We start from the raw sequence: 14,994 nt of genomic DNA on the forward strand, positions 1-14,994 counted from the left end.
GGTCAGTCACAGAAAGACAAAATAAGCCAGCTTCAGAAAAGTCTTCAATTAAAGTTGTGGGAGGGCATAGAATTATGTCAAGATATTGAGAAAACTAGAGTTTCTAAATTTTTAGCCAAAAAGAATATCCTCTTTGGCAGTAGGGAAATAATGAAAAGACTACTTTAAGTACAGTTGCAGGTATTACATATCTTAAGGGGAAAAAAGAGGACACTTCTAAAATTAAAATATAGCCCATAAACATTTTTCTTTTTTTTTTATGAATTGGGTTACTCATCATTTTGAATGTTGCCTTCTGCTAAATTACTCCTTTAACATGAATTGAGTTGACTGTATTTCGTTCAGTCATATTCCTAACTGTTAGACGAAATTCATTTAATGCTTTGAACTTTATATTTTTAGATATACTATAAAAATTACGCAGCTGTTGCTTGGAGATGTATGTGAAGTACTTTGAGAGATAGGATCATGATTTAGATCCTATGCCAACTGATAGTCAGCTGCTACACAAACAAAAGATTAAGCTCACACATGGGAATATCGGTATAAACATTGCACTTCAGAATGTTCTGAGTAGTTCCTGCCTTGTTTTAGAGACCTCTTTTTCATGACAAAGCACATTTCATGATTAACAGAGACTAGCTTTAGGTTTTCCATCTGAAAGCTGAGAGTATTTTCCCCTCATTTTGTTAGGAGTTAGAGTGAGTGTGACCAGCTACTCATATCAAGATATATTTCAGTAAATCAAAGTCATTTTCAGACTTCATCTGATTAAAATCAATTGGCTAGTGGAAATATTTAGTTTGAATCTTTATGCCATGATTAATTTGGTAGTCTTGAGATTGAGTTCCTACTAAGCTTCATTCAAATAGATTGACGTTGTACGTGCTGAGGTTGATTTGCGTTTTCTATATGCATATTATTCCTTAAGAGTATCAATTCCGTGTGTTTATTTAGCACATGTAGTTCCTAACCTTCAATGATTATCCTTTTAGCAAAGATGTCTATAAAAGAATGAGAGATTTTCCCACTGACTTCAAATACAAAATTGCATATTCCGTAGGTGATCTCTGATAAAAAAAAATTTAACAAGATGAAAATAGTGGTTGTCCACATTTCATGCTGGGCATTGTAATCCATTTGCTCATTTGACATTCAGCACATCCTTGAATATGCTTCAAATCTGAACACTGTAGGTAGAGGTGGCACAGTTCTCTACACTGGGACGTGCACTGCCTAAGAAACAAGTTGTCAGAACGCGGTGAGAGCCAGGCTGGGTGGGGAGGGCACCCATCGTTGTGTGGCGCTTGCAGACCACCCTGGGGGAGCGGCGTGGGGAGAGGCCAGTTCGAGAAGATGGCTCGATGTGAACCGTGAGATACAGGTTGAACAGGAACAGTTCCGACCCTGGAGCAGAGAACGCTCTCTGGGCGGACATTGGGGAAGAGCATGAGTAAAGGAGTGAAGAGAAGAGAGGCCGTTGGCCCGGTGGGAACAACAAGCTTTAGTGGACTGTAGCGGTGTGATTTCATGGACGCAATCCTGGAAATGGAGAACTTCGTGCACTGCTTGAAGATGTCCTCACTCAAAACCAAACGATTGCGTTTGCTTATTTTTACAACCATTTAACCTAAACTTCGAATCTAGCAATGGGCCGGAGAAGCAACGTAATCTTTCTGCATTTCTGGCCTCATCTCAGCTTCTATAGCATGCACGCTCATTTCGGCTTTTTCAGGTAGATTGAAAAGAGAATTTTTACAGCCGATACCATATGAGAATAGTAGGTGTACTATTCTCAAGGCCCATTAATTTGGTTTCTTCAGAAGGTTCTAGCAAACAGTTTTCTCTGCCAGCAACCGTTGATTGCTAATAACCACTCTGTTGACATTATTATAAAAATTATAGTACCAAGGCCTTCTAGTCAAGCAGCTTTTAAAAAATGTAGTAATTACCATTATACCTTGTTTGAACATTTTGTAGGGCTGCAGGACAAGAAATTCCAAAATTTCTTGAATGTCACGCAGTTTGTATTTGGCTGAGGATGAATGATAAAGTGGGCCGCTGTTCTTCAGATTATGGCCAGTAATTCTCTTTGATTATGCTGTGCTATAATTACTTCCCGAACACGCTGCCTGAGTGTGTGAACAAAACATCGTATGCTCGTGATTCCTAAATCACTCCTAGCTTTCATCACGTGCATCCTCTTCTCAGTGACACTCGACGGCTGACTTTCCACCCGTACGTACGCATTCTTCCACCTGCCGGCGTCTGCGTTAGGCGAGGTGTTCGCTTTGACGTTCAGGCCCCCTCTTCTAGCACTAACAGTGCGTGTCGGTACGTCCCTCTTCTCAGACTGGGGTACCTGCACCCCTCTTCGGGACATACCGTGGCACATATCTAATGTGGAGCATCAGTTTTATTGAAAGACGTTTGGGGAGAGCGTCGTAATAAAACAGCATGTGTCATGGAGTGAATCGCAAAATATTCACTGCATTTTAATATGAAACGTGATGCTGCTAAGAATTTTGTTTGCTGTAGGCTCTTCAGGGCTCCTGGACTTCTTCAGGATGTGTGCGCCATCTCCTACAATTTTTACATACTTTTCTTGGATTTTTGTTTCATGGTAGTCGTCGTAGTCTAGTCCTCGGGCCTAAATAAAGTATGCTGACCTCGTTTGATATGGCTAATTTGTGCTAAGGGGAATCTGGTATGTCATATGTAGGGGCTGAATTCCTGGTCTGTGTGGAAGAACTATATATGGAGAAAGAGGAGAGAAATATGCTTTCCCAGCTGTAGTGGACAGACTGTCAGGACAGAGTTTCACAACTCACAAAGTAGTTTTGAGCAGGAGTTGGCAACTGGTGAATGTTGACTGTAGATGCCAAACTATATAAATATCTGGTCTGGAACGGCTAATGTCCAAGAAATACTCTTGGAAAATTAAGGGTTTCATTGGGATAATAGGAAAACCAGGCTTTCCTCAAGTGGCTATTTTTAAGCATGAGAAGCATCGGTTTATAATCGATTTAGTGTGACTAAGTATCCAATGTACCTGAATATCATACATATTTTGCTTCAAGTTGACTTTTAATTCAGATATTAAAAATTAACAAAAAGCAACTTCTTCGGACTTGAAGGGTCCATGATCCTTTTAAGTCACATGGAGTAATTTGAAACAAGAAGTTAGAATTGTTTTCCAGTCCCGTGGAGATGTGCTAAGCAACAGCCATCTGTAGCAGTGTGTACCTTTCAAGGCCATTTCAAGGCCGTTGTGAATTCCCAGACCCATAAATACCGCTGTAGCCTGTAATAGCCACCAGATTAAATGGGTACCCAGGGGCGCGTGGGAATGCAGAAAGCCCCATCGGCATGCGGGGGACAGGGAGGCGGTCGAGCTCACTGTCACACACCGGGCTCTCGTGCCTGCTCTGCCAGCCCGGAGTGTGAGAGTCGGGGGTCACCACATATGCCGTGGGTCTTCAGGTTTGTTGTCAGCTCATCAGGTGTTAAGGATGCACTGCAGTTGTTTGGTAGTGTTGTTCCTATTTGTGATTCTGGAACCCCATTTCTCTGCTGTCCCCGTTTACCAAAACGTTAGCGAAATCAGTGGAAATCTTAAGTCTGTTGTAAAAGGTCCCAATTAAAATATCAACTGGATTCTCCTCTATGGAAATAGGAGGTCGTTCGTTATCTTTTCCAGGTAATAGGATGCTGCTATCTTTGTTCAGGAAGTGCTGGTTATGGGGCTTCTAGCTGGAGAGGGCGGGGGTAGGAAGGCTGCTTCTGACGCCCCTATGGAAATCCAGGGTGGTGGGCAGATGGAGGGGGGAGCTGCGGAGACTCGAGTGATGGGATTGCCACGGCTTGGGGATGACTGCAGAGGAGCAGGCTAGAGAGCGGTACTCAGGTTTCTAGCTGGGGCCAAACAGAAGGGACTTCGGTATCCTTCCCCTGGGCTGGGAACTAGGGAGGGAGGAGCAGGTGAGGTGATGGAGAGAAATAAGTTGCATTATGATGTAGATTTGTGATATTTAGGTAGAAATACATACGAGGCAGTTGTCTAAGTGGGTTTGGAGCTTAGGGGAGAAGTATGGGCAGTAAAGCTAAGCTCGGGTGGTGGCAGCGATGTGTGTTTCGAGTGGCGGAGGGAGGGGATTAGTCACTACACCGCTTGGCAAACTGATTGTTTCCATGTGCACATTGTTTCTCAACCCATTCAGTTGAAATTTTTGGAGTTCTCGTTTGAGTGAATGTGGAGCAATAAAACACGCCAGTCTTCTATCTTTCCTTTTTGTTAATGAAGATATAAAAAAATATGATATTACATAATTTTCATTATGGGTATGAAGTCTGTGCTTAATTAGCTCCTTTATAGAGAAGGCTCCGCAGGAATGAACCCTTGTTAACGCACCCCGCCTCCCCCAACCCAGCAGTTTATTATTAAAAATTTCAAACATACAGAAGAGTTGCAAGAATTATTCAGTGAAAACCCATAAACCCGCAGTCTCGAGTCCACATCAGCGTTTTACTATACTCGCTTTGTCACGTGTCTAACCGCATATATTTTTTATTTATTTTGATGCATTTTAAAAAAATCAGTCATAGCTTTCAGTCTGTTTCCTAGACATTTCAGTATGTATATCATTAACCGGGGCTCAGTATATAATTTTTTGTCTTTCGTGGTACAGTATGTAGAGTGAAAGACACAGATCCTCGGGTGAGCTTCGGAAGACGCACATGCACCCACGTAAGCCAAACCTTTTTCAAGACGGAACATTCCAGGGCGACGGTAGAGTTTTCAGAAGCCCCTTCCCATGGCATCCTCACTTTTGCCCCCTTCCGCATGGACAGCCACTGTTCTGATTTCTATCGTCCATCAGTCCGTATTGCCTGTTTCAGAACTTTATCAAATAGGAATCATAAAACACATATTCTCGGGTTTGCCTCCCTCGTAGAATAGTGTTTCTGCACAGGGCCCTGAGCAAGTCAGTGTTCAGAGTATCTTTTTCTCTCTCATCCTTAGTTGGGATAATTTCAGTTGTTAACGTCGTAAAGTTTATAAATTCATTCCTCTGCTACCTCTATCCTTCCGTTAAGCTCATCCAAAGGATTTTTCATCTTAATAGTAAAGAAAAATATGGTTTTCGATAGTAGACTTTACAGAAGGCATTAAAAATTTTTCTCTGCTATTTCCATTACGAGCACATTTTATTTTATATGATTGATCACAGTTGCAGGAGCTGCTTTCAAGTCCAACATTACATCATCTTTATGTTGTGGTTGGGCTCCATTAACTTTCTTTTCTCTTGAGAATACTGAGTAATTTTCAATTGTATTCTGGACATTGTAAATGGTATATGGTGGTGGAGCCTCCGAATTCTGTTATGGTCCTCTGAAGAGTTGATATTTTTGTTATAGCAGGCAAATAACTTGGGTGGACCTACCCTGCAAACTCGGTCGCTTGGGCACAGGTCACATTTTAGTTCACTTCTTTTAGCCTTTCAGTTAGCTTGCTTAGAAAGTACCTCACACATGCAGCATTCAGGGGTCGTCAAGAGATGTAGGCAGTTTATACAGAGAATTTAACCTCTGTCCCTGAAACGCTTCCCACATATTTTGCCTTCATGTAATTCTTTGAAGAAGGTTGAGATTCTATTTGAAGGAAACTTTTCTCTGTAACATCAATTTTATCCATGTGTTTTGCACCGCCACCTTCAGAAAAAGGTGTGATAGTCTAGACAGGGTTTTGTTAATAGTGTATGACATTTTCTCTAGTGAAAGCTTCAGAAGAACCCTTGCTCATTTCTATAAGAACATCAGTTTCGGCAAATACACAACTTCCCTTCTCTTAGCTTCAAATTAAGTATAACATGAAGTATAATGTGGGAATAATAGAAAACTTAGGAGGAGGTAATTTTGTGGAACGAATAGAATTGTTCGGCAGAATCTAACTGTCTTTCAAACAGAGTGGCCACGAGTCCAGACTCTGAAGCAGATTGGCTGCTCCGGATCCCATTTCTGCCACTTTCCAGAGGATGTTCTTGGTCAAATTAATTCACCATATCTCAATTTCCTGTCTATAAAATGGGGATATTAGTAAGTAACTACCAAGTAAGATTGTTGAATAAATGAGTTAATAAAGGCAAAGCACATAGAGCAGTGTGTTATATTTGCATTAGTACTTATTTTTATTATTAACATCATTATTGCTGTCATAGCACTAGCTCGGTAATTACCTATGCCACTTAATTGTCTCTGGGTTTTAGGTCTTTCATAATGTAAAGAGATTTGGATTCTTTATGGCTGTGACCGACTGGGTATATATATCTGTCTATACTAGTTACCATAGATTGTACTCCATTAATACATTTTCCCTCAGTGATTTTGTTCTGACTTGTTTAAGCAATACTTGGAAAAAGAAAGGCTCCAGAGATATTTATGGATAGTTTTAGAGTGCGGTCTGAAACTGTTGATTTTAATTAGCTAGTCTGTATCATGGGAAGGGCAGGAGAGCTTGTGTTCATCCGGGCTCCTTAGCAGCAAGCCTGGGGTTCACCCAAGGCTCCTTCCGGGGGTGCCCAGCCCGAGCTGCACGGGCGAGGCCAGTTCTCATCCTGGGTGTTTTCCGTCTCACTGGTTTCTTGGTTTCTTAATATCTCTTTTTACTTTTTGCTCAATATTTTACTTTCTTTTCTCTCTACAAACTCTTGTAAATTCCACCCTAGTTTTTTTTTTTTTTTCTCTTTCATGGCTCTAAGAACACTGAAATGGTACATTTTCATTTTATTTTTCCTCACCAGGTATATTGTTGGCAGAGGCAGGTTCTTTTTCGTTGGCCAAGTCATGTTTATAGAATGTGCACGTTCTAGTCTTATTCAAGTAACAGGTATTCATAATTAAAGTCAAATAGTACCATAAAGATCTTTTTAAAAAGATTACTCTCCTTTTTCATATACATACATGACTTTATGTAGTAAATACCTCCTTTAAGGTACTTTTTTACTTATTACTTAACCTAATGATTTAAGAGACTTTTTTCAGTTCATAGGCTAACCCAACAGATTTGCCGAGATGTTTTCTGAAACGTATTATCTTCTTTAGATACACCGATTATTTTCTTTATTTTCTTTGGTGACCGTGGATCAGTTGCTATACTAGATTGCATTTGTACTTTGCCCATGAATATAGATGTTGTGGGATAAAGAGTTTAGCAGTGACATCAATATTTTCACTATTTTTATCTTTTTTTTTTTTTAATACCTTTCAGTATTTCTTAGAGAAATGAATGATATGTAACTGCGTGGTCTTTACAGGAAGTTTTGCCTTTTTACACATTTGGAGCTGCCGTCTCCCAGATGGTCTTCTTGCCTTGCTGAAAATAAGTTCGTTCGCTGCTGTTATTTGTGTCTGGTGTTCGTCAGTGGCATTCGCAGTGTTTTTTCCGTATCAAGCCACGTCAGCGCCCGATTGTCATTAGCAAACGGCTTCCCCCCACCCCGATTCTTATAGCAAGTCTTTTATTTATTTATTTATTTTTGGTAGAATATAAAAGGAGAAAAGCTATGTCATAGTTCATTAATGTGCCCTATAGGAGAAGCCCTGAGATCTAATGTGATCTGTTCCTACGATAATGGTTGGGTAACTGAACTAGTTAAAGTTCGGTGTCCATGACGTGTACCTTTAAATATCTTTAGTTTACTCTATAACACATGTGTGAATTCTGTAGCCTTTTTCTGTAAAGCTTTTAGCGTTAGTCTGGTTATGAGGATTCTACATTATTTTTCTTTCCTAAGGGATGCCTCTCTTTTATCTTCGAAGTTTCCGTTTTCACGTCTTTAAAGTGAAGAGAGAACTTAGACACAGGCAAAGCGTTCTGAGTATAGCATCCTGCTTGACTCGTTTGAGCCCCCCCCACCCCATTTTTTATATACATCTCACAGTTTTTTAGTGACTCACCTTGATAAAACTTTCTAGAACGTTCAACTAAGTATCATAGAATTTCTATATAGTCACACTGTATCAGTTTATGTAATATTTTAAAAAATACAACGCAAGTACAATTGGAATGAGTAAGCGCTGGGAGCAGAGGAGCGGAGGGCGATTGGGCCAGCTTCCAGCTCGGGGGTCTGTGCGCTAACGGTACGTTTTATGGACAGAGGAGAGGATTCGATGGATAGTCCACTTGGGCATTAGAAGCCAGAAAAGGGAGCTTTCACTGGCACGTGTTGGGGCTCTTACAGTTTACACATTTTTACCTTTTACAGTTAATCTCTCACTACCTTTCAGGTCACTAACAAATCTTAATTAGGAGAAACGAGACAATGCTAAGCCTCCAGGGGCTTAACATCCGATGCTGCTGGAGAGTCGATATGCAGAGTGCATTGTGAGAACACAGAACGAGTCCCAGCTTGGGGCGGGGAGGGGAAGAGCTTTCAAGAGGATGTGACGCTCCTGTCTGTATTTTGAAGGACGGTCAGTATTAGGCAGAAGGCATTTGGGAAGGAGATGTGCAGTTAGGTCAGGTAGCGGGAGAGGCGCGTGCAAAGGCGTGGGTGGATGGATACCTGGCCAGGTATGGCATCACCGTGACTGCTGTTGTGTTGGAGTTTTAACCCATTTTGAACATCGATGCGCCCCCAGCAGTAGGGTGGTGGAATGGCGTCTGGCACGCATCACATGCTGCACGTATTTGAAAGGAAGACAGAAGGAATGTCAGAGACAGAGGCCAGATCACGGTGACCTTGGATGCCAGGCTTCGAAGCCAGAGTTTGCTCTCTAGAAGCATCGGGAGGAAGTGACATCAGAATTACGAGCTGGAAGACCGTTGACAAAATCCTGACACAATCCGGCTGAGGAACTGGGGAGGGTCCACGTTAAGCTTTGGAGTGCTGTGAGCAGAGAGTGCTAATGAGTTAGAAAGCTTCAGGAAGTGGAGTTGGCAGGCCTGGTGGCCGAGTGCGTGGCCGCTTCAAGGCCGGGAGGACTCTGGAGTGACTCTCTCAGTCTGCGGGGTGACTAGAGTCCAGAGTGGTGAGCTGAGCGAAAAAGACTCTGTCTGTGACTTTTCTAGTGTTTAACACAGTGCAGGACATGATATTTATTGTTTGCTTTCCTATTTGAGGAAAATGCATGTTGATTATTCCTGATCAAGTGCGTAATCTTTTCTAACTGAGATGGCCTCGTTCAGTTTCTCCAGGAGCTGTGGAGTATAGGTATGAGCAATGCTTGTGGAATTGAGTTGAAATTTAACATTGTGTTTACTTGCAGCCTCTTTAATGCTTCCAATGTGATAAAATTGCAGGCTTAAGCAAAAAAAAAAAAAAAAAAAAAAAAAAAATTGACATCAGAATAAGATGAAAATCCTCTCTTTAAAGTTCTCAACTTTTTTGTGTAATTTCTTGCTTAATATTTTATCCTCTGAATAACTAACATCTTAGTTCGTAGAATGACTCAGTGTCATAACAGACAAGGTGCTAATTCTCCGTCTTAGGGTAAACTCTGCGGGGTCGGTCGTATAGTGGAGGTGATTGTGCAGACCCCGATATGTAACCACAGACTGGGCTCCATGTTGCATGCTGAGGATTCAAAGATGAAACGACACCTTCCGTTTTCAAAGATGGTCAAGGCACGTTTATATGTGTATAAAAATACGTGAATTGAGACCACGACTTTAGCAGTGCTGTACACGTCACGGCACGTCACATGCTACTTTCGGAGTATCCAGAACATGCGAGGTGGCATCTGGAAATTTTCCCCTGCCTCCGCGCTCCCCCCCTCCGCTCCCCTTCGTCCTGTGTCCTGGCAGGGCCGTCTGCTGCGCTCCCCGCGTGCACCCGTACGCGCCCCTCTCCTGTTTCTAGTCGGGTTCAAGTCTCACCATACGCACATCTCACACGCCACGCTTCCATTCTCGATTTCCATGCCTCTCTCCCGAGTCCCTTCTCCACGTGGTACCTAGAGTCACGTTCCCTCAGAGCCCTCGCACGCCGTCCCAGTGCGTTCGGAGTAAAATCCCAGCTCCTCCGAGAGCCATCTCTGCGGAAAGGGCCATGAACGCTGTGGGAGCTCAGGGAGGAGCAATCGGCTCTGGCCTTGGGGACCCCAGAAGGATTGAACAGAGAAATTTAACAGAGATCTGGTTCTTTGTAAGTAGGGTTTTGTTAGACAAAATTACGCACTGAACAAGTGTTTAAAGAGTGCCTACTATGTGCTAGGTAGTCATATTTGTGCTTTCTCTGGCAAGTAATGATGAATGTGAGTGGTTATCTTTGGAAGGAAGATGCTATATTCATAAATGAATTACTTGACAAAGTCACAAAGTTATGAAGTGGTGTCATGGTTTTTATACTTAAAACCCCACCTGTCCCTAGCCATCTAATGACATGTTTTATTTTAAAATGCCCAAGTGAACATCAGGAAGATTAACTGTGTTGTCTGTGTATAGCAACTGCAGTTGATAAAGTGAAATTTTTGTTTGTAACTAATTTAGTGCCTGATCTTCACAAAACTATAATTTAGTGATTTATTAATTTCATCTTTTGTGTAGTTCTTCAGAATGTTGAAGGCTTTGACTACATTTTCATTTTGAGTCTTTTCGTAATGCGGATAGAATGATAGTGGAAAGATTATACAATTTTTGTCTTTTTTGCTGTGCTTGTTTTGATCCCTTTATTTTTTTTTTCTTTTCGACTCTTCCGTAACTGTGATTCTTAAGTCCTGCCTTCCTCCCGTGTCCTTTTCTCTGAAAAACTGCGCAAAATTGTACCATTTCACATAGTAAATAGCATTTCAGAAATTTACTCGTTGGTTTTTCTCAGCTGAAAACCCTCCTGGAGAAAGCTGGACGCTCCTGTCGGAAGAACCCCCGCGCCTCCCCTCCAGTGCCCTCCGCTGCTCCCGTGTGCTCAGATGCGGAGGGAGCTGTGGCCCAGGCCGGTCCTGCGTTAAAGCAGACCTCCTCAAGTGTCTCACTGGACCAGGGAGAAATGGGGGAAAACATGTGGAGAACTATATAAAAAGTTAGTTATCACATTTACAGTATATCGTGTTGTCCTTATTTTGAGATTTCGAAGTTCCAGAATATCCTTATTTTAGTAAGTTATGGCGATCACTCCCTCAGCCCCAATAGCCTACTTAACAAGTAGGCCAAAATATCGTCAGCCAATTCTGTATTGATTCATCCGATCTGTGTTTGTGGAGTTTATGGGTCTGTGAAATCCAAAACGGGGTACCACCGGCTTCTTTTGTGCACGTTTGCGGTTGGAGTTGGTATGTTGAATAGTTTTCTTCTCACATCAACATCCAGTTCTATTTTTCCGCACCAGCTGGGTGTCCGACAATTCAATGCGGTTGTGACACTGTCTGGAGTTAGCACAGACCCCACAGGCTAAGGGCTCAGCCCCACCGGACCACCCCCACTTTAGATGCCACCTGTCTGTGGGGTACCTACACTGATGCCGGGCTGGCTACAGATTCAGGGGTTCCCGCGACACCCCTTCAGGTTCGATGCTTTACTGGAACGACTCCTAGAACTTAGGAAAGTACTTTACTTACCGTTACTGGTCATTGTAAAGGGAACAGCCAGGTGAAGAGGTGCGTAGGGCCAGGTCTGGGACAGGCGCAGAGCTCCGTGCCCTCTTCGGGGGTGCCACCCCCCCAGCACCCCCACGTGAGCTCGTCTGAGTGTTCTTAAGGAGGTTTCATAGTACGTAGACGTGATTGATGAAATCATTGGCCATTGGGGCGTGAATCAGTTTCTGGCCCTTCTTCCTCCCCAGAGCTAGGGGATGGGGCGGGACAGAAAGTTTCAGCCTTCTGATCCTGGCTTGGTATTTCCAGCAACCAGCCCCCATCCTGAAGCCTGGCGCCGTTACCACGGAATGTCTGCCTCTGATAAGGAAAGGTCCCCAGGTGTTGTGGGAAGGAATGGAAGGACTTGCCTGGAATTGGTCGCTCAGAACCCCAGCAGACAGCGCCATCTCTTCCCGGCTGGCCTTGATGTGGCTTCTCTGAGTGCCCGATGTCCTCGAGGACTGCAGGGTCATGCAGGCTGAGCCGTCAGCCCGCACGTGTCCCGCGTGGCCTTCCGCGTGGCCTCCCGCGTGGCTGTTGCTGCTTCCCCAGCGGCAGCCCAGCTCTTGCCACGGCTCAGTTATCTGTAACCTTGGCTTTTCCGGGTGCTGCTTGGCTTTGTTTAGAGTTGGATTTGTATCCTTAAGATCTCATTTGGAGGGTTTCTTTTCATCTTCATTAGAAAACTGATTAACTTTATTTATTTATTTATTTATTCATTCATTCATTTTTTGCATTTTTGGCCTTTCTTGGCAACTTTGGTTTGTTCATTCGGTGATGTCTGTTTCTGTGGCTGTAGCTTTCCCAGGGAAATGAAGTGACCAGGCATTTGATCGTTTACTAAGTGATTTGTATATTAATCACTAACTCGGCAAAGGCATTTGGTTAACTGTGCTTGCTTATTTGGAATGCCTCCAGCAACCCCCTGTATAGCAACAGGGAGAAAAAAGGTGGGACATTCTATCCGACTCCTGGTTTTAGATTTTCCGTATATTTTTTTAAACATTTTTTTAAAGCGTGGAATGGCCCGACGTACAAAATAGGCGTTTAACTACCGCTTTATCTTGGATGATCTCACTGGGACTTTCTTGAAGAGACATTATTTCTTGAACCACGAGAATCATATTGTATGTTCAAAAATACTGATTTTTAAAAACTGGAAAATACCATTCCTTAGTAATTTATAAATTCGTTTATCGAATTATATGCAATTAGTGGTAAATCTGTTTCTTGGATTGTGTGCCGTAAGAGGCACTTTGCTTTAGCTTGTTTCATGTAATCTTTCTATAGGGTTATGTAAATGTTGTCACTCAAGTGTTTCTGTTGTGAGTGATGAAGAGATGTCAACGGCTGTGCTGACAAATGTTCTGTAATCAAGCTTTTAAAAATAATTCAAGCTTTAGTCATTGGCTTGTCCCCCCCGCCCCCCCTCACCAGATCTATGCTACTAAAAAATTTCCATGTGGCATAAACATTTAGGCTATCGCTGGGTTTATTTTAGTGTGTGTGCTGCTCAGATATTGTTACAAGTTAGCGTCCGTGCACTTTCTCTCATGGAAAATTAAAAATCACTATAACCTCAGTGCCCTGAGGCCTTGTCATTGCCCCTCAGCCCTGTCACCTCGTAGGTCTCCCGTGGGTCGTCTGGCATCAAGTCGCAGGACGGGTCGAGTAAAACACACACGCACACTGTTGAGAGAGGGGGCAGGAGCGTTTTAAACGGGGGGCACGAAAGTGACTTTCTGTTTCTGAGCAGATTGGAGAAGAACCTGCATAATTTACTGTTTAAAATCTTCGAGGCCAACCTCGGTGGTGGGGCGCAGGGCTTTCGTTAGCGGTGAGGCTGGGCGGGCCGCTGGGCAGCGTCTCCGTCAGCTGCGGCTCACACGCCAGATGAGCCTTTTCTGTGGGGATTGGGCCATTCCAGTTGGGTTCATGGATAGTCAGCATCAAGTTGATGTACCTGTTTTCTTCTGTCCACTTTTGGTACTTGATAGTTTAGAAATAAAATATGGTATGAAATAAAGTAAAATTCAAATCAGTCTCCATCCCCCCAGTAGTATTATAGAATTTTTGAAAGATGAAACTAGTACTTAATATGAAATTAAGATCATCTCTCCTCAATTCATATATTTGTGTATCTCAGTCTCGGTAACAAATAATTTGAGATGAAGCTGAAATTTAAAGATATCATGGAGTTGCTCTTTTCTTTAATCTTTGTCTCCGAAGGTTAGCATTAAAATCTAGAAGGATCCCTAGAAAGCATCTCATTTTACTTTTTCATTTTAAAATGAAGAAATTTGAAACATGGGGTGGGACCTTGCCCGAGTGGAATCGAAAGGCTGAGTCACATTGCCATCCATCAATGGTTAGTGACCACCCCCTGTCTCAGGGGCAGATAGAGCTGATCAGAATTTAGTATATAGACCTTGAAGCAAGCCTGATGATAAAAATAATTTAATCACAAACGGGTCACCAGTATTTTTATTTATTCATATATATACACACACATATATATAGTGATTAATTTATACTTGTAGTTTTATTCAGTTAAGTGAACGTATTAGATACTCATATTTAAAAGAATACAGTTTTTGTGCTGTTAGTGTCAGTGTTCTTTGTGCGTCCTGATCTCTTTCGGGCCCCTTGTCACACTTCATTCTTTTAATCCATCTTTCCCATTCAGCTGTACCCATAAAGGGCAGGAAGCTCATGTCTGGTTCACTGTTGTTTCCAGGAAAGCATTAATTGTTGACTGCTGGGTTGGCTCACTGAGTTATGTGTCTCTGTGGGAAACAGCATATTTTAAATATCTTAAGCCTGCTTTTTTTTTTTTTTTTATAACAGCGAACAGAGTATCTGTCAGGCAAGAGCTGCTGTGATGGTTTATGATGATGCCAATAAGAAGTGGGTGCCAGCTGGTGGCTCAACCGGGTTCAGCCGCGTTCACATATATCACCACACAGGCAACAACACCTTCAGAGTGGTGGGCAGGAAGATTCAGGACCATCAGGTAAGGGTCCGTTCAGTTCTTAAAGTCATCTTGCATTGCAAAAAGGCTTGGCATGTGCAGTAAAATAAAGTAGTGCTTTGACACTATAGCCAAAATAGTCTCCATGGGGGAAAATAGTACTGACGTGTAGTCCTAAAAGTATCGTAAGTGTTGGCAAAAAAGAAGACGAATATTTAAAAATAATTAGAAAACTGTACACGTCAGGAAATTTCCATATAAAACACCGAAATTTTTATTCATAAGTAAACTATCCTATGATTTCTAATTTTTGACAAACGGAGCGGTCTTAAAATGGAAATTTGAAAATGTTTCCAAATAATTCATGACACTAAGATAAAATTATGAAGATTAGAAAATGTTTAGAAAAAAAGTACTTAGATCTGAACGACAAGGTGTATTACATATAGAAA

General features: G+C 42.3%; 1 protein-coding gene across 6 annotated transcripts in view; it reads left to right on the plus strand.

Moving 5' to 3' along the window:
* Window positions 1-14,994, plus strand: part of ENAH (ENAH actin regulator) — a 107,807-nt gene that overhangs the window by 37,454 nt on the left and 55,359 nt on the right. For all 6 annotated transcript variants that reach the window (XM_036235393.1, XM_036235395.1, XM_036235394.1 and 3 more), the window contains one exon: window positions 14,419-14,584. In XM_036235393.1, the coding sequence (XP_036091286.1) occupies window positions 14,419-14,584 (166 nt within the window). The remainder of the gene's footprint in view (window positions 1-14,418; window positions 14,585-14,994) is intronic.

This window comes from Rousettus aegyptiacus, unplaced genomic scaffold (genome assembly GCF_014176215.1).
Source record: "Rousettus aegyptiacus isolate mRouAeg1 unplaced genomic scaffold, mRouAeg1.p scaffold_m13_p_18, whole genome shotgun sequence".
NCBI lineage: Eukaryota > Metazoa > Chordata > Mammalia > Chiroptera > Pteropodidae > Rousettus > Rousettus aegyptiacus.